Consider the following 23,013-nt stretch of genomic DNA (forward strand, 5'->3'; position numbering starts at 1 on the left):
TCTACTTATTGCAGCATCCATCATTCCAGCTTCAGACAGATAAAGAGCAAAACAGAAGCACCATCCTCTTTCGCTTGTGGTTCATGTAAAAGGAAAGACAGTGACAGCAGAGGGAACCAATCCAACTCTTAATAGCGTCTTTAAAAAAAACCACAAAAAAAACTATAAAGTGTACTTATTTATTTTATAATAAGTTAAAGCAAAAATGAAAACAAACACGCCTGTGAGGGGGCTGTGCACATACCTCACTGAGGTCAGCGATGGTCAGGTTCATGCCTGCCAGCTGTTTCCAAACAGGCTCTGCCAAATTCAGGCTAAGAGGGCTTCCAGTCCGGATTGCAATCCCTAGGAGCACTCCTGCAGACGCAGCAAGGCAGAGCACATTACCCACAGATCAAACATGAACACTGAGCTGTGCGAGGACGCGCGAACCAACAATAAAAATTATGTGTACTAAATTAAACAGACCGGGTGCTTTATCAGTGAAAATGCAGATGAAATATTTACACTTTTTATACTAAAAGCATATTTTCAGAGTTTGTTTATCTGGGATTAACACCCCAGTCCTGACTGGGAGATTAACTGGATTATACCTAGGAAGCGGAACATGCTCATGTGAAGAGCGGACTTGGCTGCGGGGTTTAGCAGGAAGCAGTCCCTGTTGGCGCCCGACTCGTCGCGGCCATTTGGGGTGACAATGAGCAGAGGAGTCAGTGCGTTCTGCAGCTCCTCGCACATTTCAGCGATGGACTCACTGTAGCCTCCACCGCAGTCATCCACAGACTCCCCTGAGAAAATAGGTGCAGTGTATTTAAAACAAGGGTAAGGAAAGATTTCTGACAGTTCGGAGTTTAAAGGGAGGCGTGGGCATCACAGCGTGGACACGTACCTACAAATTTGACCTTCCACACACGATGAGGAAGCAGCAGGCTGTCGGGGCTAAAAGAGCTCATTTTGGCACACATCTGACCAAATACAGACTTTGTTCCATCAGGACCTGCCAGACCTCCTTTGCTACGGGAACGCTTCACCTGTGGGGCGAAGAAGAAGGGGAGGAAAAAAAAAATAGATATTACGGTTTGATCTGGTTCTGTTGTGGGCTTAACAACTTCCTGCTAGATAGATAGGAAGTTCTGATGTGCATGACCAGCTCGTTATGACAGCTCCCACTACAGATACAACTCGAGTTAGATGAAGGGGAAAAGGGTGGAGGAGGAGGAGGAGGAGGAAAGACTGCCCACAGACAAGCTGGAGAGCAGATCACACACCATGAAACAATCCCCTTATGAAAGACATCACATGTAACAGTCAGGAGCCAGTCTGGAACGCAGCCTCACAGGGAGAACAGGGAGAGGGAACTACAGTAAGGGGGGCCAGAGACTTGAATGGAGACCAAAGTGAGTGATTATGTGAGCTATTTGCATGTGTTTCTAAAAGTACCTGTATCCTGTTCAGCTCCACCACAGGTCCATGCTGTCTGTCCCTCACCATCGTGGCTTGAACTACCTTTCTGAAAGCCGCTTCCTGTTCAAATAATTTAAAGAAATGTTTTAGTGCCTGTCACATCATTCCACATCATGGAATCGGTTTCTCTGTAATGTGCTGTCCCACCTTGCCCTGGGAGATGAGGATGCCCCTGAGTGTGTCAAATCCCACCGAGGGGCCGTGGCCCGTCTGACCGAGCCGGCCCTCCAGGTCAAACATCGGTATGCACGGGCAGAAAAGCTCCGAGATGTGATGCAGCAGCACCAGCCTGTTTCTCAGGGCCATAATAGGGATCTCCTGCAGGTGGTTGTACTCCATGGGAACCTGAAACACAGCACACGCTCATCTGGTTGGATCTGGCTTTGATTTTTTTTTTTTTTTTTAAATATATTTTTATCTGCACAACTTTAATGCCATCTACTGGAAGCTGAAACCTAATTTTCTACCTCAGTTTCTACCTTCAGTGAGTGTAGTACCTGTGCAGGCAGCTTTCCTGCATTAGTGGGCTTGCTTGTGGACCAGGCCAGAGTGTGAGCAGATCCACAGGCCACCCTGTTGATTTTCTTGCCCTGCAGTGCAGCCACCAGCCGCGGCCTCTGGATGGCATTCGTAGTCCCATCTCCAAGTTGGCCTTCATCGTTGTCGCCCCATGTGTACACTTCTCCTGAGCCAAACAAGCAACAAACCTTTTGTGAAGCTAAATCTAACTTAACTCAACTGATCTGCTGGGATTAATGATAAACGGTAAAGAGAATTTGTACCAAAAACAGCAGGATCACACAGAAAAACATTCTTCCTACCATCCTCTGTGCAGCACACACAGTGAAGGGACCCTGTAGCGATGGCGATGACTTTCTTCCCTTGTAGCCCTTGGACCTGCCTGGGCCTTCGAACGTGGTCATCAGAGCCATGGCCCAGCCGATGGTAGTCACCTTTTCCCCTTTAAAAGGACACATTAACACACCACGATGAGCCACCTCATCACCACCAACTACAACACCTGAACTTGACAGCTCGTCTCTGTACTTACCACGTATACACAGCTCCAGACTTCGTGAGAGCCACAGAAAACTGCGAACCACACTCCACTTTGACCACTCCGAGGCCGGTGAGAGAGTCAATCTGAAAAGCAGAGGGACAGGTTAACTTCCAATTTTTCAGCATTGAAACAACTCATGTTTGTGGCTTTTAAAACGTCTTGATACGGTCTTCCTCTGTAGAGCCTACATTACAGGAATAAAACACAGAACTATGGTCAAAAGTTTTGGGGTGTTTTTAAATTATTTTTATTGAAATTCACCATCTTTAAACTGTCACGTTCAGGTCTTTAATAATTATGTGGAAAAACAAAAATAAAGATTATTAAAGCAAGTTCATATCTCTGACGCTTTGATATGATCTCAACTTTCCAGGGTGGTGTAGAGTCAGGGTGATAATGTAACTGCCAAAGATTTACTTTAAATTAAGCATAAGATGCTCCTAAAGTAGGTTGGACACATATCTCTCGCAGCTGATGGCTGTAATAGCGCTGCGTTCCCAACTACCTGGTCACCACTTCTAGGCTTGACCTTATTGCTGTTGGCAAATGTGCACAATCTCACCTCCGCAACATTTCCATCCTTTTTCTAAAACACCAACCTTTTGTCAGTTTACATCTGGAATACTGTAAGGAGTCGTATCTGAGTTTACAGCATAGCCCTGGCAGTTTCCAACATGTCTGAAACTCAGCTGCAAGGCCTCTCACACACACACACAGAATCATCACATTGCACCTAATTTCACCAGCTTCCAACAGAAAGTTGTGCTTCGAGTACAGCCTTTTCATGGTCTTCACCCTCAGGACCTTTTCTGACTGTCTTCATCTTTGCATATCCAGGTGGTGCCAGCATAACTCTGGTACACCATGACAGGTGACACCATTCTCTTGCCCTGACCTTTAAGTCATCTTCAAATGCCAATCTTACCCCACCAAAGACAAGATATTTGGCAGCACGACACACCCTTCTATGTATTTAGCAAAGTTGCTACTTAACAAAATTGGTAGTACCTAAAAAAAGTGCAGGCTGGCCCAATTTTACATGAAACTATTTACCTATTTATTTTTGGGGGGCACAAGAATTTACAGTAAATACCTTTAACTAAAAGCTGTGTATACTGACCTTAAAAAGAACAGAAAACTGATTAGGTGATTCAGACTCTGGTCTCCCACATGAAATAACTAGAAAACTGAGGTATAACTGATGCCTCTGTTCACCTCCAGTACACACTGCTCTGTAATCCTTCTTACCTTCATGGGGATTTTGCAGCCATCACTGCCTCCCCTGCCCAGTTTGCCGTAGTCCCCATCTCCCCAGGACCAGACCATGTCATCATCAGTTAGACAGAGTGTCTGGGCATCTCCGCTGCCGCAGGCGACATCAATGACTCTGTGACCCTGCAGTGCATCCACCTGGATAAAGCACACACAGTTACTCTTTTCAAGTTAAGCACAATTTTTTTTTTGAATCTTGTGAGAAACTGAGTCGGGTGACCACAGACCAGCTTGGGTTTAAGCTGGTCCTCGCTGTCTCCGTGTCCCAGGCGTCCATAGCGACCCTTGCCCCACGTGAAGAGCTCTCCGCTGGCAGTGATGCAGGCACTGTGAGCTCCTCCGGCTGCAATATCCACCACTTCCACTCCCCTCAGAGACTCAATCACACGGGGACGGTCACAGGGGCTAAAGACAAGAGGACGCACAGTTAGCACAAAAATGTACTTTACTGTCCAAATTTTTGAGTGACGTTTAGTTTTATAGATATGTATGAACTATAAACTTAAAATGAAAGAGGTTTTCTTATTTTTAGTGGATGTAGTCTTAACCTTCTGTTCCCATGGCCGAGCTTTCCGTCCTCAGCTTCACCCCATGAGTAGACTTCTCCCTCAGAGGACAGTGCCAAGCAGTGCTTTCCTCCAGAGTTCACAGCCACCTTCCTGATGAACACGTGCTGAATGGACTCCAGCAAGGTTGGGGTCGACACAGACTCGGTGCCACCGATACCCAGCCTGCCCCCTGCACCATATCCTGTGGCATAGAGCTGAGCATCGACAGAAAATAAACAGGTGTTAGAACCCAAAGCAAAAATAAAGGTTGAGCAGACATTACGTACAAAGACTGTTGTATATTTAATGAAGCCATGAATTTATACAAGTACATAACTTTAAATTGTGATACTTGGAGTATGAAATATGACGTGAAAATTTCATGTGATATCTTCTGCACTGATGAAGTTATGAGAGCTCAGATATGCTGGTTGAAAAAAAAAAAAAAAAAAAAAAAAAAATATGGACCCATCTTTTTGTACTCTAATGAAAATATTCATAGTACGTATTTACTTCCTTGAACAGCTTCATTGAATATACTAAAACTGGGGAAAAAAATTCCTAAAGTGGGAGGTAGTGATGTATTTTTTATGAATGACCCTACAGTAGTTGTGCAGCAGTAGTTCAGCTGAAATTGTCAATGCATGCTCTGTGAAGGGTTAGTGGCACACAGGTTTTTATGACAGGTAACAGCAAACACACCTTTCCATCAGCAGTGACAGCAAACAGAGTCTGTTCCCCACCAATAAGCTGGACTGGCCGCAATGTGGCGAGGGCTTCTGTGGACGTAGGTACTTTGACTTTTGCCCCCTCAATGCCCCCTAGCTGCCCTCTGTGGTTGTGCCCCCAGCCGTAAATGGTGCCACTCCCCCCAGCAGAAAGCGTCCAGTCATCTGGGCGCCGGTTCATCCACTGCACGAGCTGCTCGTCGTGCTCACGCTTGAATAAGTCGTGACTCTCGTGCAGGCTGTTCATGCTCTCGTGATCTGCCATGAGCTCACGAATTTTCTTTGTAACCTTTAAAAAGTGAAGGAAAATGGATTAGAGAGATTTTCAATCCAAAATGAAAGCTTGCACAGACAACACAGCTGTGCAGACGTACCTCATCCAGGAAAGGTCTGGGTAAAGATGTTCTCTTATCTAGAGCCACAGCCACTCTCGAGGCAGTGCAATATCGGCGGAACCAGGCCCACTTATGTGTCTCAGCACAGCAAGGTAAGGTATCGAGCTCGAGGTCACAGGCAAGAGCAACCAGTACCTGGGCAAAGTGTTAAAGTTATGCTCTGCAAAGGAAAACTATGGTGCTACTGTGTGTGCAAGAGAACAACTGCATGTATACCTTGAAAAACGGACTGTGGAGCAGCTGCTTCCCTCCGCGGACAATCGGGTCTTCGTACTCATACTGCCTCTGCAGAGCCTCAGGCAGCCCCTTGACCAAAGCAGCCAGAGCACTACCTGTGAAGCTCTGAAAGAAGAAAATTTAGTGTGTTTGTCAAATCAAGGATCACTACAAAAACAGATTCAAGAAAACTATAGGAGAGAATCATCTTCTCAGTAAGCACACAGAGAGCGTTCATTTACTTCAGGAAGAAATGTTTTTCCTGGCCTTTATTTAAAAAAATTTTTTTTAGCTACAACATCTTCACGAGAGTCAAATATTTGTAGCTCTCCCTTACAGTCCAATAATTTACCATAATAAATGGATAACGAATATTCCAATTAAGCCATCTGGCAGATATCTTAATTATGAGAGTGTACTCACCATAGAGCGAGCCTCGCCTTCGCTGTCGCCCAGCAGCCTGTTTATGTTGATTGACTGACCAAACTCTGTGGTCAGAAGCTTCCGTAGCCTCTGCAGAGCCCACATCCTGTGACCAGCAGCTACACAAAACAAATTTAGTTCTGTGAACATTTATTTCGTACTTTATTAAGAAATAACCTGGTGAATCAAGAGCACAATTCTGTACCTAGAGCACTGAGCTGAGCACAAGCAGCAAGAGAAGCGGCTAGACGGGGCACGATGCTCCTATTGGATGCAAAGTTGAGCCTAAAGTCCAGGAGACATATGACCAGATCCATGGAGGGGCAGGACAAGATACAGCGATCAGACAGCAAGTCTTTGGGACCTGAAGAAGAAGAATGAAGTCTGACTGTCACAGACATGCACTTTAAATAATACCATCATTTTATCACCAACTGGTTTCTGGACTCTACATTTTAAAGTCTCAACATTAGCTTTTGGATACCACAGTGTTGTTGTTTTTGGGCCATATTTGGATGAGAGGATGGAGGTCCACATCAGCTGACACCAGAAAGCCTGGTTAACAGACTGCGTTCAAATCAGAGACTCTGATTAGCAGAGCTGAGGCCTGACAGACAATTAGTAGCTACCATCCACTTGGGGCCGAAAAATAAAACCAACGCTGAAGTGCCAAAAGCTAAAGTTCTTCAAACGTCCACTTGAGGCTGGCACCAGCAATGAGTGAGTCCCTATAAATCCCTATCTAGCCTATAAAGCTATTATAAGAGCTGTACAAGGTGGAGGCTGCTGCTTGGGCACACACCATGACAGTGTTTGTACAGCATCAGTACAATAATAAACGTTTACAACCCTAATAATAAAGAACTATTATCAGAAAAGTTTGTTATCCATCATGTTATCGCCTCTGTCAGTGCGCCCCAGGGTGGCTGTGGCTACAACGTAGCTTGCCATCACCAGTGTATGAATGTGTGTGTGAATGGGTGAATGACTGGATATGTAAAGCGCTTTGGGGTCCTTAGGGACCATAAAAGCGCTATATAAATACAGGCCATTTACCATTTACCATGTCTTACCCGCTGCAGGCATGATGGGGTAGACTGTAAAGCGCCAGCCCCACCCATTAACTGACCCATCACTGGTAAACTTCCATTTGAGCTCATCTCCTGGGATCCTTAATTCACTGGACCAGTCAGACCACTCCCGACCTGAAACACACAGCTACATTAATTTTTCATTTCTTGTATTTTGTCAGAGTAAAGTTTAATCTCTTCCCCTCATCACCTGATCTGACAGAGACAATCCTGTTGGCTCCATCCATGATTGTTAGCGGGTCGTGGCGTCTCTCGGTCGAACACTGTCGGTCAAACTCTATCCTCAGACCCTCGGCACCTGAAGAGCAAAACAGAAGTTGCTGTTTATGTCCGAGAGATTGATTTTACTGAGATTCAATAAGACCCTGATAATGATCTCTGCCTTTCAAATGTCTTTTTGTTTTTCTAACCTGGGATCTTTACGGTGCCGCTGGTCGATGTGTCGTCTGTGTAGGGATGGCTGCTTTCTACGACGACTGGCTGGGAGGACAGACGGCCGCTCTGGGAATCTGTAGCAACATCCTCCAATTCAGTGACGCACAACTCCAGCAGCATGTCAGCAACCTGCAAGAACACACATACAGAATGTTAACAATATGCAGACGTATGCACGCACGGCTTCCAGGGAATATATGACAGTACCTGTGGATACGCTGTGCCCATGCCAGACAGCACTGCAGACAGGACCTCCTTGCCTTTCTCCCCAGAACGACAGGATACTGCTAGCTTCAAGACATCCACCATTACTCGTGTGTCATCTGGCACAAGCAGACTGGTGAACTCATCCAGGTACTGAGGCTCCGGACCAACCACTTTGCTTTGACTCTCAGAGTCCTGAGGAGAAGCAAACAACAGAAAAACCTTTAAGCTAACAACACTTGGCTCAGGGCAAAGTCTCTGCTTGCCATCAGACTGACTCACTTCTTTGGTCTTCGTCATGGTCTCAGCTATGATGCTGGCTGCTCCGGGGTCATCAGTGACAGGGATGAAAGGACGTGAGGAGGCTCCACAGGCCGATGGAGTTACTGCTGATGACGGGGTGATAGCGTCTTCAGATGAGGGAACCTGTTCATACACACCAAATTCACCCAAGTTCACCAAATGCCAACAAACAACAATATTTACTCCACACGGTTAACAAGCTCCAACTAAGAATCTTCATATCTGAGAGTAAATATACATCTAATATATTGTTTAAGGTCACAGAGATTCCAACTTTTCCACGGATGCTCAATTTCTGTATCAAAGTCCTATATCGCCTCGTTCTTGAGTTACTGTGTTCACAAAGTTGGATGTCCACGATGCCCCTGTGAGGTGACGGCAGTATCCCATCAGCTTTTAACAGCTCAGGGGTAAAAACCACACAAATCCGTTCTCCATAGAAAAGTCACAGGCCTGCTTGTTATAGGCCTGTTTGTTGCGGGACACTACTACATATTTCAGACACACCACTCTCTGAGAGAGGAGAGAAGGGCTCTTTGCACAACAAGGAAGTTTAAAAACATGGATAAGTAATGGTTTCAGGTTGTTTAAATGAAGATGGACCACGCTCAAAGATAACATAACAGTTATCTTTAGGAAGAACACCAAAAATGAAAATGTTTGCAGAAACTTAAAGTCATAACTCTGATCAAGGTCCTGTGAGAGCTCCAAGATTGGACCCAAATGCAGTTTGCTGATGACTGCATGCCCACACCTGGTCATCATGGACAAAAATTGCACACCGAGTGTTTTTACAGCTTAACAGGAAATCAGCAGAAAATCCAGCTGAGGCAGCGCTTCAAAAACCCAAACAGCACGAGAACAGCCTCACTGACATTTACTAAACCGTGAGGTTTTTAAGAGGCAAGGTGTATTGTGTTCCCGACCTCTCCCTTCTTGTCTTGCCAGGGATTTGGGCTGACTCGCTCTTCAGCTTCTGGTGGAACAGGAGGACCTTCTTCATCGCTCACGCTGGATGAGGATGAAGAGTCTGATGGGGGAATAGGTGAAGAGGAAGGACACTCTGCTGGCAGGATCATGCTGGCTGGCATGAGTGCGCCCACCACTGCATCTCTGAGGGAATACACAACACAGTCTGTCAACGTTTAACGCCAATTAATGACGACTTCTCCTGCCAGTCAGATATTTAATTTATTCAGAAACATCATCATCTTCTCCTGTTTAGAACAGAGTCAGCCAGTTTGGTCATACATAATTAAATGAACAAGATAGAAGTTACAGCATTCAAGCCCTGAATAGCTGCAGGATATAAGTTTCATATCATGTATTGTTAGTTGAATTTCTTTACCTGTTTTCTTTTACTTCTCCATTTCTATCATTTAAAGAAAGTACATTTTCCATGCAAGTCTTCCTGCACATTAGAAATAGATTTTTCAAACCGTGCACACAGCCTACCTTGCATACATGATTTGAAGGGCTGACAGCACATGAGACAGAGCCTGCTGTTTGGCCAGGTTTCCATCCAGACTGAGGAGAATTTTGGCCAGCGAGGGTCGATTAGACTTCACGCTGCTCTGCCCACTCAGCTTGTTGCTCACTGACGATGAGTCACTGTCTGACTGGACACCTACAGAGTACAACACCAAAACAATGACACACTCTCATTGATGGGACGCAGCGTAAAACAGCTCCAGCTTAACTTCCAGGCCTGTGTTTTCTACCACCTGCAGCTAAGAAAAGTAACTGCTGCTGAAGCCTGATGCAGATGTTGATATGGTCGTGTATGGGTCCTGCACACAATGAGGGAGACAATATTGACTCTGTGAAAGATGGATGTTGAGAGCTTCCAGATTGAAAAGCAAAGGCGGTACAGAAGAGGAAAATACTGTTAATTTATTGCTATGATGACCCATACTGCCCGGACGTCCTGAAGGTTGCGCTTGTTTTATCTCTGTTGTGTCGTTCTTTGTCGTGCAGCTCTTGATCTGACGGTAACTAGCTAAATGAGCTACACCTGGGCCCACTGAGAGAGACCACAATAGGGAATCAGTTTGCTTTTTAGTTTCAAATTTGAGTTAGCTCTCAGATGGGTAACCCCATTATTTCGAGTGTTAGACAGTCCTAAATCTCCTACAGCACAAAAAAGGTCCAGAGATGCAGTTCAGGGACTCCATTAGCCGAAGGGCAAAAGCTAGCAGCTAAAACCACAAATGTCACCATTCACCTGTCAGTCAACAAAGTTTGATAAAGCAAACTTTAGGCCTTAAGCCAATTTAAACAGGTGAGTTAAATAAAAGTCACGATGCTATATAGTTGTTAAAAAGGAGAAAATTAGATGGACCTTTTAGCACCTTCCCCTGTCTATGGGGACTGACTTTATGAGCCTACTGTAAACATGGAACTGCAGGCTTTTTAATACTTCAAACCTGAAGGTGAAAAATTAAGCCAAAAGGTTGACGCTTGACTCAGTGTCGTCCTATGGAGGTGGTTTTAGCACTTTTTGTTCAAGAAATCTGTTGCCTAAAGAATTCATAGTTGTGTCTAAAACCAAGGTCGATGTACGCCCCATCGTCTCAATATCCAACCCCTGCAGTTGCTCTACTACCATTACTACAACTGGCAATAGAGGATGTGCAGAGCTGGGCCATTATTTAGAAAATAGGTTAGCTCAAGAGTATCCATCAGATGTTTTTAATAGCATATATTGACCTTAAATGGTGATTAAAAAAGACTCTCTAAAACATTGCTGAAAAATCGCTTGGCTGCACTGAATGGCTGCACAGCTCCACCTTGTGGACAAGCTGCATGTAAACAGCAAGGCTTACCCAGGTATGACGCTCCAAGGGAGTCCCTGGCTGTCTGGAAAAGAACTGGCTCATGAACAGAAGGGGTGGTCACATCCACTGTGGTCCAGGCCACACTGTGAGATGAGCCACATGCCACCCGAGTGATTTTCTGCCCCTCCAGACCCTGAACCAGGGTGGGCTTCCTGTTAACTGTGGTAGTGCCATTTCCCTGCTGCCCGTGGTCATTATCACCCCACGCATACACCTGACAGAGAAGCATAAAGCCTTTAATTAGATGGGATTTTTATTACACCTGTTAGCGTGTATGTCACAAACAAAAGGTTACGAGATACCGTCAAACATTTCACACCACCTTACATTTCTGTACATTTGACACATTTCTGAACTTTTAATAAATCTCTTTGTTTCCTGTAAAGTTAAGGCTCAGCACCAAGCATTCACTTTCAACAGTCTCTGACCAGCTGCCTCTTATCATTGGAAGTGATATGTTAGCATAATCAAATTTGCTCTGAGGAAAACTATTAAACAAGGTGAAGAATAAAAAAGTGTGACAGCAAAAGGTCAGAGCTAGCTGCTCAATAAATCAGGTCTTGCTGTAGGAACACAAACTCACATCTGGAGCAGAGCCACGGCACTAAATGATCAGACTTAGAAACCAGAGCACACCCTTCAAACACCATTTGTTGAGGTCAGTACAAACCTGTCCTGTGTCTGTGACAGCCAGACAGTGCAGCGCTCCGACAGCAACGTGGACAATCTTTTTGCCCCTCAATCCCTCCACCATCTGGGGCTTCCGCACATGGACGTCGGTGCCGTGGCCCAACCGGAAATAATCGCCTTTGCCCCTGTTTGGAAACAGTTAACGGTCAAAGAAAGCCTGAGGACAGATAATGAATGATAACCTAAACGTGGAACGCATTCATCTCACCAGGTCCACACCACTCCAGATTTAGTGAGAGCCAGGGAGAACTGTGCTCCACACTCAATCTGGCAGACCCCCTGCCCGTTGAGCCTTTCGATGTTCTGTGGTACGTTGCAGCCTTCGCTTCCTCCACGACCCAGCTTCCCAAAGTCCCCATCCCCCCAGGAGAACACAAATCCTGAAGAAAAAACAAAACATTACTGACTAGAAACTGGAACACAATTGTGTCCAAAAAAAAAAAAAAAAAAAGATTTTTACTGGAATCATTTAAAAAGTTCAAATGTTGCCTCTCCTGTCAGCTTTAGCACTACTGATAAAATAACCAAATAAAGACAAGAAAAAGACTTAACAAGACGAGCCTATAGAGTTTGTAGAGCTCCTCTTGGCAAAGCAAATGGGTTTGGCACAACAGAGCACTCTGAGGATGGTTCACGTGCTAAAGCTGTCGGACAAGACCGTTTTAAAAAAAGGTTAAAACTTAAGAAAACTTGCATGAGTGTATTTTTTTTTTAAAGAGGAGGCTTGATCAAAGTCTAGATCTAAATGCTGCTTTTCACTGTTAGTTGGTCGTGTTTTGCTGATATAAGAGAACAGACTTCACTGATCCATTACAAAACCAGACAGAGCTGCTGGGACTACTGCCTGTTGGACAGTTTTTAAATGACAGATGTGATTGAAGATAATATAGTTAGTAGTTATTTTGTATTCCTTTACAGCACTTTGGTCGACGTTGCTGTTGTAATTAAATGTGCTATATAAATAAAAACAATAACAATACCCTAGTTTCAATCCAATTGCATCAGTCAGCGACAATCACAAACAATGTTGACAGTACAACGTCACTATATGTTGCCAAACCCAACAGCTGTTAATCTGTAGGGCTACTTTTAAGGGCAATAAGAGCAATACCTTCATCAGTGAGGGCTAGAGTTTGAGCATCCCTGCTCCCACAAGCCACTTGGATAACACGGTGTCCCAGAAGTACTTTCACCTGGACGACAGACAGAAGAGTAAGACGATCAAATCACACGTCATGCAGTTAAGTCTGTATGTAGCAACCAATCTGTCTGCTGCTTCAAAGCTGTGAATTCTACTGTGTACTGTCTACTGTGTAAAGTCTGTGAATTCATCATGGACTATATTGGATGCAAATATCATCTTTCTTTGATCAGCTGATGACGCACTGGGCAGCCATGTGTGTAAAGTAAACAAAGGCTGAGCTTACCAGTTTGGGCCTCAGCTGAGTGGTGTTGTCCCCGTGTCCGAGTCGGCCATATTCACCCAATCCCCAGCTGTACAGCTCCCCGCTGGATGTGATGGCAGCACTGTGAGAGCTGCCACAGGCGATGTCACGGATGCGCTTCGTCTTCAGCGCCTCAATCAGCCGGGGCTTGTCACAGTTCCTAAAGGAAAAAATAAAGCAAACAAATAAAAATCAGACTCTTCTTAATCGTCCAGACTTAATTCTATTTCATTAGAAACTGCTGTCCATAACACACATATGACGATGTAAAAAATTAACTACACGTCTCGCTGACACAGACTGCATCAACTAAATGGCTTGGAACGTTACATGGTAGAGTTAAAAGGAGTTTCCGGTTAAGTTGCAACATAGATTTAACACAGCTTTAGTCCCTGTTGGCCTCCCTTCACTACAGCATATCTGCACCCAACAGCCTTAGCTAACGTTATAAAGAAATGACATTTTAAAGAAATGGGCAAGAGCATCCGTACAAAGGAAAGGCCTTGACTACAACAAGAAAACAAAAAAGGTGCATTGTAAGTGTAATCATCATATTGTGCTGACTGACTTTTTTTTCATAATCAGTGCAGGCAACAACTTTAATTGAGATTTAAAGCTGATAAATCATGAAAACATTTATTTAAGAATAAATCACAATGACGATTAAGGAAGAGCACAGCTACAAGACTATATGAAGACCGTAAACTGTCAAATCAAACTCCTGAAGATGGAACACAGCTTGTGAAATCGTGAGATCAATTTATACTTCAACCTTACACTGAAGAAGATCCACCGGACCTTCAAAGCCGAAAAAATAAAAGCTATTACCCTTTTAGAAGTGTTTTATTATAATTAAACTGAGCCAATCGGCATGTAGTCCCACAGTGTATGAGCTGTTGACTGACTGTTGACTGTCTGGAAAACTACACACATTTTATTTCGTGTATTAATTCATCACTGCATGTGGATATTACACACGTCAGAGTTCGCTAAAAATACACAGTGAGATAATAAAGGGTGCATTAAGTATCTGAGGTGTGCACAGTGTCCACATTCAATGACTTACATTCTACTAAAGTGCCCAAGTTTGCCGTCGTCTCCTTCGCCCCAGGAAAACACCTTCCCGTCCACAGTCAGGGCCATAGCGTGGCGTCCTCCTGAATGCACAGCGACCTTCTTTATCACGTAGTTACTGAGTGCGGTGATCTGACGGGGGATTGGGATGGTCCCACTGGAGAGGCCCAAACCCAATCTGCCATTAGTTGCCTCACCACATGCGTAAATCTTCCCCTCGACAGTCACTGCAACGACGACATATCAGTTACACACTACTGTAGCACAACATGTGAATGGACAGAGCTTCAAAAGCATTTCTATTCACTCCTCACCTGCAAAGAGGCTTTTGGAGCCACCGGCCACTTGCACCACATTGAGTGCAGACAGGGTTTCGGAGAAGGACGGCACTTTGATCTGTGAACACACCAAAAGAGATTAGAGAGTGCAGCTCGCTCATGCACACCCAAAGGATGTTTTCCTGTCCATGCTGTTCTCACACACACACACACACACACACACACACACACACACACACACCCCCCCACCTGGAAAAAACAAACATCAGATATTAATGAGGAGGGGAAAAAAAGTTAAAATATGAAGCGTGTAAATCATTGGTTAGTGTTCATACTACATAGTTTTTAATTTGGACAAATACACACAAGCCCTAAACTTTCAATTACTGATTCATTAGGAGATAAACGGCACCTTGGAGCCTTTGAGTCCTCCCAGTTGGTCCTTGTCATTCAGACCCCACACAAAAACTTTGGTCCTGATGGTGGCTGCAGACTCCAGTCCTGACGGCTTCTTCCGCGCAAGACTGAAAAGTAAAGCGAGAGAGGCCGAATATGGATTCAATTTTTCCTTGTTTTAAAATAATAATAAAAATCTTTAATAAAACATTGTTGCACAGTTAAGTTATAGCAACCAGTCACAAGTTTAAAGCCACTACCAGGGAGTGCTGGCCTAGGGCCTTCCCCTCAGAATCAATATGGCAGACTGAAACAGCTGCTAAATAGAATTTAATAGTAACAAAGGTCTTACTCTTTTTAACCAGAGCCTGAGGAAATAACAGAATCGCTGCCACAGAGCACAAAAAATGGGATGCCCTGTGATTCTAAGCAGCAGTTATGCCATTTGTGCTCATGTAGCTTGTGAACAACGCTCTAACACACTGAACAGTGTCAATAGCACTATAAAGGAGCCCCAAGCATGCTCAGGTCGATCTACTCAGGCCAGGGCCAAAGAGCTAGCCTCTCTGGGTGGACGTGGAATATTTCCCCCTGTGCCTAAAGTCTCTGCACAGTGGCAAAGGCCACGGTTAGCTGAAGAGCAGCTGCAAATTTCTGCCAGCCAGTGTTTACCTGGCCTAGTGTGGGCGCCTTTCCCTATCTGGCCAAAGTTGGGGGAATGAGGGCCACTGGGGGAAATGTATAAAGGAGGGTCCTTGGCCATTCGTGAGCCCCCAGTGTGGGCACTGAACACTCTCCACTTATGCAAAAACGTTCACGGGCAACTGAGTGAACTGCAGCCAGATCTGCTTTACTGCTTCAGGGTGAAGTCTCCAGGGCAGTGTTTTTTTTTTTTTCTTTTAAATCCATGGACAAGTTCAAAATTCTCCAAACACAAGTCGCTGTCAATGACTACAGATGAACGCTGACTAACAGTTAGTGGGCCAGTGTGTGTAATCTACGTGACCTCAGGCCCCCTTTTCTATTGATATAAGCCATAACCGTGGAAGCGTCTGACCTCACTAAAACGTGATGCCCTTTTAGCCAAAAGAGGAAATGTTTTAGCGACTGATAAACTGCCAGCAGTTCCAGACAGTTAATGTGCATGAACACTCTGTGGGGCACCTAACTATCATTTACTGTTCTCCCCTCATAAGTTCACCCTGGTCCACAAGGGAGGCATCTATGGAGACCACCTTCCTGGCTAAAACCATGCCCAGAGTCTGACCTGAGCCACAAAACCTGGGTTTCTTCCACTGGCAAAGAGCAAGTGAGCAGTCCATGGAGGCAGTCACGATGACTGTCTAATCCCAGTAAGGCCACCCAGAGCGGAAAACCTCTCATGTACCCAGTGGTATCCCTGCTAAAGAGGAATCCATCAGGCTCAGCAGCGTCTGGCACTGTCTGAGGGTAACAGAGCTGCTCCTGCAACACAGAGCTATGGTTGACTGCATCGTCACCAGTCTCTCTGGAGAGAAAGTCTTCACTGGAGGGCATCAAGACTGAGCGCAGTGAAGTTAATATGTTCAGTGGGTCTCAATATGCTCTGTTCCATATTTATCTGGAAGTCTAAATTCTCTCCCTGTTGACAGGTAGGAGCTGGCAGCAGGGAGAGAATTTAATGTGTGCTGCTACTCAAATGCTCTTTTGCCTGAGTAGTACCCACTGCTGCCTCAGTGCATCTCACAAACATCACTGGGTTCAGTGACAGGCCACATGGTAGAACCACAAACTCATAGGCTATCCCCTGGAAAGCGAATCGCACATATGTATGATCGGAACCTGGAAATAATTCTTCCTCAGGTCAACTGATGTGAAAAAAAGCATTTTTGTAAATGCTAAACTTAGGAGAGGAAAGAAAAAAAAACAACAAAAAAAACAAACAAAAAAAAAAAACCGCGAACCCAGCACATGACTGTCAGATGTGGAGAAACCTGGATCCAACATTGCCTCATCTCACCTCCCAGCTGCTGTTTTTTCATCATCCTCTTCTTCATTGTCAGAGGCCAGGAAAGGGACTGTAGCCAGGTCTTCATCCTCAGCTCTAATGCGTCCCACAATGCCGAGTCCGTGAATCTTGCAGTCGATACCAGAGCTGCGGCATTGCTTGATTGCAATCTCAATGTACCTGTGATACTGTTGGGGGTGTTTATATAAAGTTATTACAACACTTAAGCTTAGGGGGAAAACAAAAACAATTAGAAGCTGTCATTTATTGAAGCAGACAAACCTCAGTGCAGTCGCAAAGGAGGAGGACAGTGGTGTCAGTGGGATTGATGTTAATTGTCTTGAGTTCAATTAAGTTGTTCAAAGAGTTTCCACCTGCATGTTAAGAAAATGTCAGAATGATCAAAATGCTAAAAAACAAACAATTGGTCTCAAAGTGTAAAATTAAACTGTCATCTGCTCAAACAAAAGGGAAAAATACTAATATCAGTACAATTTAACAAAAACGAAAAACATCTGAACTCACCTGACACCACTACTAACGAGGGCATGTAGCTGCTGTCCGCCGGGTCTACAATCATCTTTAGCCTGTGAACAAGAACGTCTGGGAAAAGCTCAAGACGAATCCAGTGCTGCAAAGAAAACAAAGCATTAAACGTTAATAAAGCAAACTAATCAGGCTGTCATCCGGCCTATTAGACTATGCAATTCACTCTTACCTTTCCCTGTGAGCCAGAGGACTGCCAACACTGATCACTGCAGTCGATGAGGCGCGAAGCCTGGTTAACCGATGACGATACGTTGAGGCTCTTGACGGCTCGAGACCAATCGTCAATCAGCATCCCACGCTGGCTGCTGTGGTGCTTCTTGAGCTGTTTTCCTGAACGGCCACAGAAAGCTGGAGACTGGCCTGTTTGTGAAGAAGGTGGAGGACAGGTTTATGCACATGCACGTAGAAGCACCGCAGATTTTTATGTTGGCGAAAGTAGGACTAACCAGGCTCATTGATCCTGCCAAAGGAATGTCTGGTGTTGTGTTTGCGTGTCTTGAAGCAGTTTTCACAGAAGTCAAAGTCATCGCAATTTCTACATTTAAATCTGGGGCCATTAATAGGAAACATCTGACAGCCATCACATCTGGAGAAAGCAACAAGGGTTTCATGTAAAAGGTACAGTTCAAGCAAAATCTAATTCACCTATTTTCCTTATGGGTCTTGGTCCATTTATTTCACTGCAAGTTTCTTAGCTTTGAAAACAAACTATATACCTCCCTCTTCTTGAATATACTTGAATATGCTCACTCTGTAAGCACACATACTAAGATACCAATTTAGTACATCTTTACCTCACTCCAGGATGAACACTGGGGACCAGTTCCATCTCAGACAACAAACCAGTCCAGTGGGACTGCTGTGGAAAGTCCACAATCACGTCTTTTCCATTGGCACTGAAAGCTAAAAACAAACAACGAGGCTCTATTAGCACAATAAACGGTGGATTCAAGTTACAATAACAGAAGAAAAACAGAAGATACTCTGTGTTAAGACTGGAGTGACTCTGCTTACCTTTAACCACCCCCACACTCCTGTGTGTGACAGAGCCCCACTTGTACTTTGGTGTTGTGACTGTGGGCTTCACCCTCACTTTGTCACCAATCTTTATGTGAGAAGGAGAACTCTGTGGTGGGAATCCTGAAACAGCAAAATCACAGACACAGGTTTCTTAGGTCTATTTACTTCATGTTATTAGCGTCCCTGCAAAGCGTCACATTAACTGTTATCTTACCAAGCAGCTCGATGTGGATGTAGCGAACCCAGTATGTTCCTCCTTTATTTTGCCAGTCACACTGTACATTCAAGTCATGAAGCCCATCTCTGTCCAGCTTAATCACTTTCCCCACATCTCCATCATACACTTCCTCGTACGTTCTGCAGCACTTCACCATCATCCCCACCTGTAGGGAAGCCGCTGAGTCGTAACACCAATTCATCATGTCTTTAAGGCAGATTTAGAAAACATACAAAAGCCAACACTCTCACCTGAATGTTCTCTCTCACATAAACAGCGTAATCATCGTTGCTTTGGAAATCAGATCGCTTCTTAAATATCTGGCTTTCAGTCACAACTGCACCTGAAGGCTAATGTGAAAGACATTTATTTTTATCATATATGAAGGTATTAATAATTGAATCTGACAGGTTGAGGGACAGGTGACTGTGAGGGTCACACCAGAAATAAAAGAGAAAGGAACACACCACAGAGAATGCCGGCTCTGCCTCCTCCAGCTCCTCCAGCACCTCCTCATCTGAGTATTCATCAGACACAGTGTCGGCATCTGACAGCTCAGTGACATGAACGTCTGGATGGTCGAGCAGCCAGCTCACCAGACTCTCAACACCTGATGGATATGCTCAGTTACTCTCCTGAGGTAAATGTCTAAACATCATGAGGCAAGCAGGCCTCGTTTTATGAAAAACAAATCGGTATCTCATACTGTATCTTTTCAAAATCAGCTGTTTTTTTTTTTTATGCACAAGAACTTTAGTATATTTAATGGATCCACTGAAAAATGTTACCTTCATACTATTAACATTTCCTGACCTACAGGCCTTTAATGTACGTGGGTACCTTTTCCAGATATGTTTGATTTCACATGAAATTACCTATAGTGCAATCTACCAAGCACTCTGTATCATGTGATAAGATACCTGGGATACCGGAGGCATTGCCTGTAGTCCCAGACAGAGATTTCAAGGCAAACTCGATGTTTTTCCGAGGGAATCCCATCTCCATGAGCTGGCCGACTATGGGTAAGGGCGGGATAGGGGAGGACTTCTGTTTCTTCTGTTTGGGTGGTCTGATGTGCTGCGTGGTGATGGGTGTGGTGGCTTCACTAGAGCTGCTTTCCTCAAACAGCGGTGAGGATGGGTGGGCAGATTCCACAGCCAGGTACTGACACACTGCCAGAGCTGCCGCCTGCACATACATATAACGTCAAAGTCGCACCGAATACATCAGCAACATTACCGCTGACACCAGCTGTCTGCAATCAGCTCGACTGACATACCTCCATCTCTTGCCTGTCAAAAATGGCTTTGATGGGGGAAGGCTGTGTGGCGGCAGAAAGCAGCTGCTGCAGGAGAATCAGTGGAGGCAGAGGTCCCTCAGGAGACAAGTCGCCCACATCAGGAGATGACACCACTGGATCCTCTGCACACAGAGACAGACAAGTTCTGGACAAGATCTAGATTGGGGAAAAAAAATACTGGCGGCTACCAGTGGTACCCCTCAGCCTCATAGTAGATGCACCTATGGTAGAAATTTAAAAATCCTATGTTGCCTGTTTCTCAAGTTATTGCATTCACAAGATTTTCCTAAACTTGATCCATGCCCTCGACTTCAAGGTTAAAATAAACTCTACATTTTCACTTCAAAGGTAAACAAATAAAGATTTAAACTCTGATCGGCAACTTGCTGTACATTTTAAGAAAACACCCACAGTGTGCAAGGCCTTCAAACCTTAAATGGCTAGAATTTGCACTAAGTATGGAAACACATCTGATATCTCAGTAATGTCCTGTGAACTGAACCTTGAAGTCACTAAACTAGATCAAACAGCAGTAACAGTCCCTAACGATCAAACTTCCTCGGTCCATTTTTAAGATGTACTAACCTAGCCTTTCACTGGGTGAGGTCTTACCACTGGGATTGGGTCCTATGTCCACCACTGCAGGTTGGGAGAGGATCTGCCTGAGTTTGTCCTGATGAGACAGCAGGGCCCGAGCTGCCTTTAAAACATAAAGCCTCAGCTGCTGGCACCGCAGCAAAGAGAGGTCCACCTGGTCGGCTGGAAACAACAGCTTTGATTACACCCACTAAACTTTCAGTCTCTCACCAAACAAATGTTTTCAGTCTTACATATTCCCAGAATACTATAAAACATACTGCTGTAAACAGAGTTGATGATTTTTCTCAAAAATTGTTTGTTTTTTTCCAGTTACATGCATGGGAATCAAGTCTGCACCTGTAAGCCCTCGGCTAAGTGACTTTTTCATGCGTTGTTTTTCCAGTTTGCTTCCAGCCAGGCTGACCAGCTGGGCCCAAACGGCCAACATGGGCTCAGTGAATGGCAGGTTCTGCACACTGAAGGATATGGCAGGAAGCTAAAGAGAAGAAACATTAAATAAAGTCAGACTGCTAAGTGGAGCCAGCTTCAATGCATCTGTGTGTATCACAGCATTCCCGCACCGTTTTAAGATGGCTGAGCAAGCAAACTCTGCAGGTTCTCATCTCATGAAACTGGACAGTGATGCGCCCTTTTGGGGTGATGCGTGTGACCGTTCCCTCTCCATACTCCTCGTGAACGACTTGGCCGCCAAGCCTGAGGCGCCCGTCGATCCCACCAATCACCGCCAGCACTGCCATCAGACTGCCCACTCTGGGACCCTCCAAATCAGGGAAACACTCCTCCAGGAAACACTGACAGTTCTGGACATTTATAATAACCGCTTTGTTAGAGCTGACTGGCAGAATAAAAGCACTTTCGTAAGTTAACATTTAAGCAACACGATAATTGGACTCATAATGCCACAATCAATCTTACCGCTTCAGATTGGCAGCTTGCCATAACATCTGCGATGGAGCTCAGCTGGTTGTTGATGTAATCATTTATCAGGCTGTTCCACTGACTGAGAGAGTGCAGAGTACGCAGGACAGCCACAATCTCCTCTGCCAGCGTGCTGCTGTGAGTGGCTGTTAGAGACGCCTGTGGGCGGGACTTCCTCCTTCTCAGGGAACCTTCTGAGAAGGAACAACCAATTAAAAATACAATGACAAAAAAAAAAAAAAAAAAAAAAGCATTGCATCTGTTACTTTAAGGCCTGGGCCACTGCAGCACCTCGGAGGAGTGGCAGGTCTGATGAGCAGGTGCTCAGCAAGCTTCCCAAGAAGCCGAACAACTTCTCCACCAGGAACTTCATGTCCTGAGAGCGTTCCGTTTTGTCCCATGAAGGCAGGACCGCCTGAAGGAGACGTAGTGCCAAGATCTGGAAACACAGGGTGGATGGGAGAAAAGATAACATCTCCGCTGAGACTGTGGCTAATTTACTGGTTGATCAAACCGTCTAAATTAAACTGCCTGATGAAAACAGTAAAAAAAAAAAAAAAAAAAAAAAAAGAAAAAAGGATCAACTAACATCTGCTTAGTTGATGTTAGCTCTCTTTCTGTAGTGAGCTGGGAATGCATCAATTAATCTGATTTATTTTTCAACGGCAGTACTTTTTAAATTGTAATAGACCTCTCATGTAGTCCCTATGAAGAATCATCATATCCAGTTTCCAGCAACCAAAATAAATTATGTGCTTCTGTAGAAACTACAAAAGCTGTTTCTTTAACTTGTTTTTGGACTGTAGGAGTGAGAAGAAGCAAAACCTTTCATCTAAACTACAGTTAATGGAAAGATTAACTGTAAATGTTGAGAATCTTATTCTTTGTGATTTTTTCTTATTCTCAGAGTTTAACAAACTGCAGTTAACAAATCTGTTTAGAACCCAAAATAATTTATTAATACGCTTCTTATAACTATATTTAACAATGAACAACACAATTCCTCTACGTAACAGGATAGAGTTTTCTAGGACTAAAGAATGGCATCATTAATAGCAGAGGAAGCAAATCCTGCACACAATCATGGTACTCAACCTGTCTCTGCAAGGTAATAGCATTGAAGGACTGGTGTCCCTCAACAATTCGGATGAGCAGTCCGATCCACGCGGAGGTGCTGAGGGTGCTGCACATCTGCGGCATGAGAGCAATGCTGCGTATGAAGCCGAGGGTACACCAGCTCCTGTGTTGCTCCCGAGACACCAATCTGTGCGAGTGACAGCCTGACAGCACAGAGGAGGTCAGGTTAGAATAACATGCTGCTCAATATAAGACCTTAAGAAAAAGAAAACCGCAATCCAATTACCGGATTTGTCATTAGCGCCACTTTCCACAAGCATCCTGAGAAGGCCACACAGGGTCCGTGTAGCATCTGACTGGAGCACCTCAGCATGGATCCCAGCTGAGAGTGACAGTGTCTTCAGCAGGTTGACTGTGCTGGTTAGCATCATTGCCGTAGGATGGCTGCTCTTCTCAATCAGCTCTCCCTCTGTATAAAGGATGTAA

At 44.7% G+C, this 23,013-nt stretch overlaps 1 protein-coding gene across 3 annotated transcripts in view; it reads right to left on the reverse strand.

The window, feature by feature from the left end:
* Positions 1–23,013, reverse strand: part of herc2 (HECT and RLD domain containing E3 ubiquitin protein ligase 2) — a 52,107-nt gene that overhangs the window by 3,741 nt on the left and 25,353 nt on the right. Inside the window, exons 38-87 of one of the 3 annotated variants that reach the window (XM_031730546.2) lie at positions 22,814–22,996; positions 22,546–22,730; positions 21,742–21,889; positions 21,448–21,641; positions 21,093–21,332; positions 20,869–21,007; positions 20,518–20,691; positions 19,912–20,054; positions 19,553–19,820; positions 19,100–19,242; positions 18,884–18,982; positions 18,630–18,798; positions 18,410–18,535; positions 18,190–18,298; positions 17,842–17,981; positions 17,565–17,755; positions 17,372–17,477; positions 17,129–17,220; positions 16,859–17,034; positions 14,876–14,987; positions 14,500–14,581; positions 14,178–14,412; positions 13,094–13,271; positions 12,778–12,859; positions 11,875–12,046; positions 11,647–11,791; positions 10,965–11,190; positions 9,595–9,766; positions 9,066–9,252; positions 8,119–8,262; positions 7,840–8,031; positions 7,608–7,761; positions 7,388–7,495; positions 7,180–7,311; positions 6,312–6,470; positions 6,107–6,225; positions 5,684–5,809; positions 5,447–5,602; positions 5,047–5,361; positions 4,345–4,559; positions 4,024–4,201; positions 3,773–3,934; positions 2,516–2,607; positions 2,286–2,425; positions 1,962–2,149; positions 1,612–1,809; positions 1,441–1,524; positions 890–1,031; positions 594–788; positions 245–357 (exon numbers count right to left, since the gene is read on the reverse strand). In XM_031730546.2, the coding sequence (XP_031586406.1) occupies positions 245–357; positions 594–788; positions 890–1,031; positions 1,441–1,524; positions 1,612–1,809; positions 1,962–2,149; positions 2,286–2,425; positions 2,516–2,607; positions 3,773–3,934; positions 4,024–4,201; positions 4,345–4,559; positions 5,047–5,361; positions 5,447–5,602; positions 5,684–5,809; positions 6,107–6,225; positions 6,312–6,470; positions 7,180–7,311; positions 7,388–7,495; positions 7,608–7,761; positions 7,840–8,031; positions 8,119–8,262; positions 9,066–9,252; positions 9,595–9,766; positions 10,965–11,190; positions 11,647–11,791; positions 11,875–12,046; positions 12,778–12,859; positions 13,094–13,271; positions 14,178–14,412; positions 14,500–14,581; positions 14,876–14,987; positions 16,859–17,034; positions 17,129–17,220; positions 17,372–17,477; positions 17,565–17,755; positions 17,842–17,981; positions 18,190–18,298; positions 18,410–18,535; positions 18,630–18,798; positions 18,884–18,982; positions 19,100–19,242; positions 19,553–19,820; positions 19,912–20,054; positions 20,518–20,691; positions 20,869–21,007; positions 21,093–21,332; positions 21,448–21,641; positions 21,742–21,889; positions 22,546–22,730; positions 22,814–22,996 (7,928 nt within the window). Of the gene's footprint in view, positions 1–244; positions 358–593; positions 789–889; positions 1,032–1,440; positions 1,525–1,611; positions 1,810–1,961; positions 2,150–2,285; positions 2,426–2,515; positions 2,608–3,772; positions 3,935–4,023; positions 4,202–4,344; positions 4,560–5,046; positions 5,362–5,446; positions 5,603–5,683; positions 5,810–6,106; positions 6,226–6,311; positions 6,471–7,179; positions 7,312–7,387; positions 7,496–7,607; positions 7,762–7,839; positions 8,032–8,118; positions 8,263–9,065; positions 9,253–9,594; positions 9,767–10,964; positions 11,191–11,646; positions 11,792–11,874; positions 12,047–12,777; positions 12,860–13,093; positions 13,272–14,177; positions 14,413–14,499; positions 14,582–14,875; positions 14,988–16,858; positions 17,035–17,128; positions 17,221–17,371; positions 17,478–17,564; positions 17,756–17,841; positions 17,982–18,189; positions 18,299–18,409; positions 18,536–18,629; positions 18,799–18,883; positions 18,983–19,099; positions 19,243–19,552; positions 19,821–19,911; positions 20,055–20,517; positions 20,692–20,868; positions 21,008–21,092; positions 21,333–21,447; positions 21,645–21,741; positions 21,890–22,545; positions 22,731–22,813; positions 22,997–23,013 lie in introns of all 3 variants that reach the window. The other 2 variants (XM_031730548.2, XM_031730545.2) reach the window with 2 other exon arrangements.

The sequence above is a fragment of the Oreochromis aureus genome, linkage group 23 (assembly GCF_013358895.1).
Source record: "Oreochromis aureus strain Israel breed Guangdong linkage group 23, ZZ_aureus, whole genome shotgun sequence".
Lineage (NCBI taxonomy): Eukaryota > Metazoa > Chordata > Actinopteri > Cichliformes > Cichlidae > Oreochromis > Oreochromis aureus.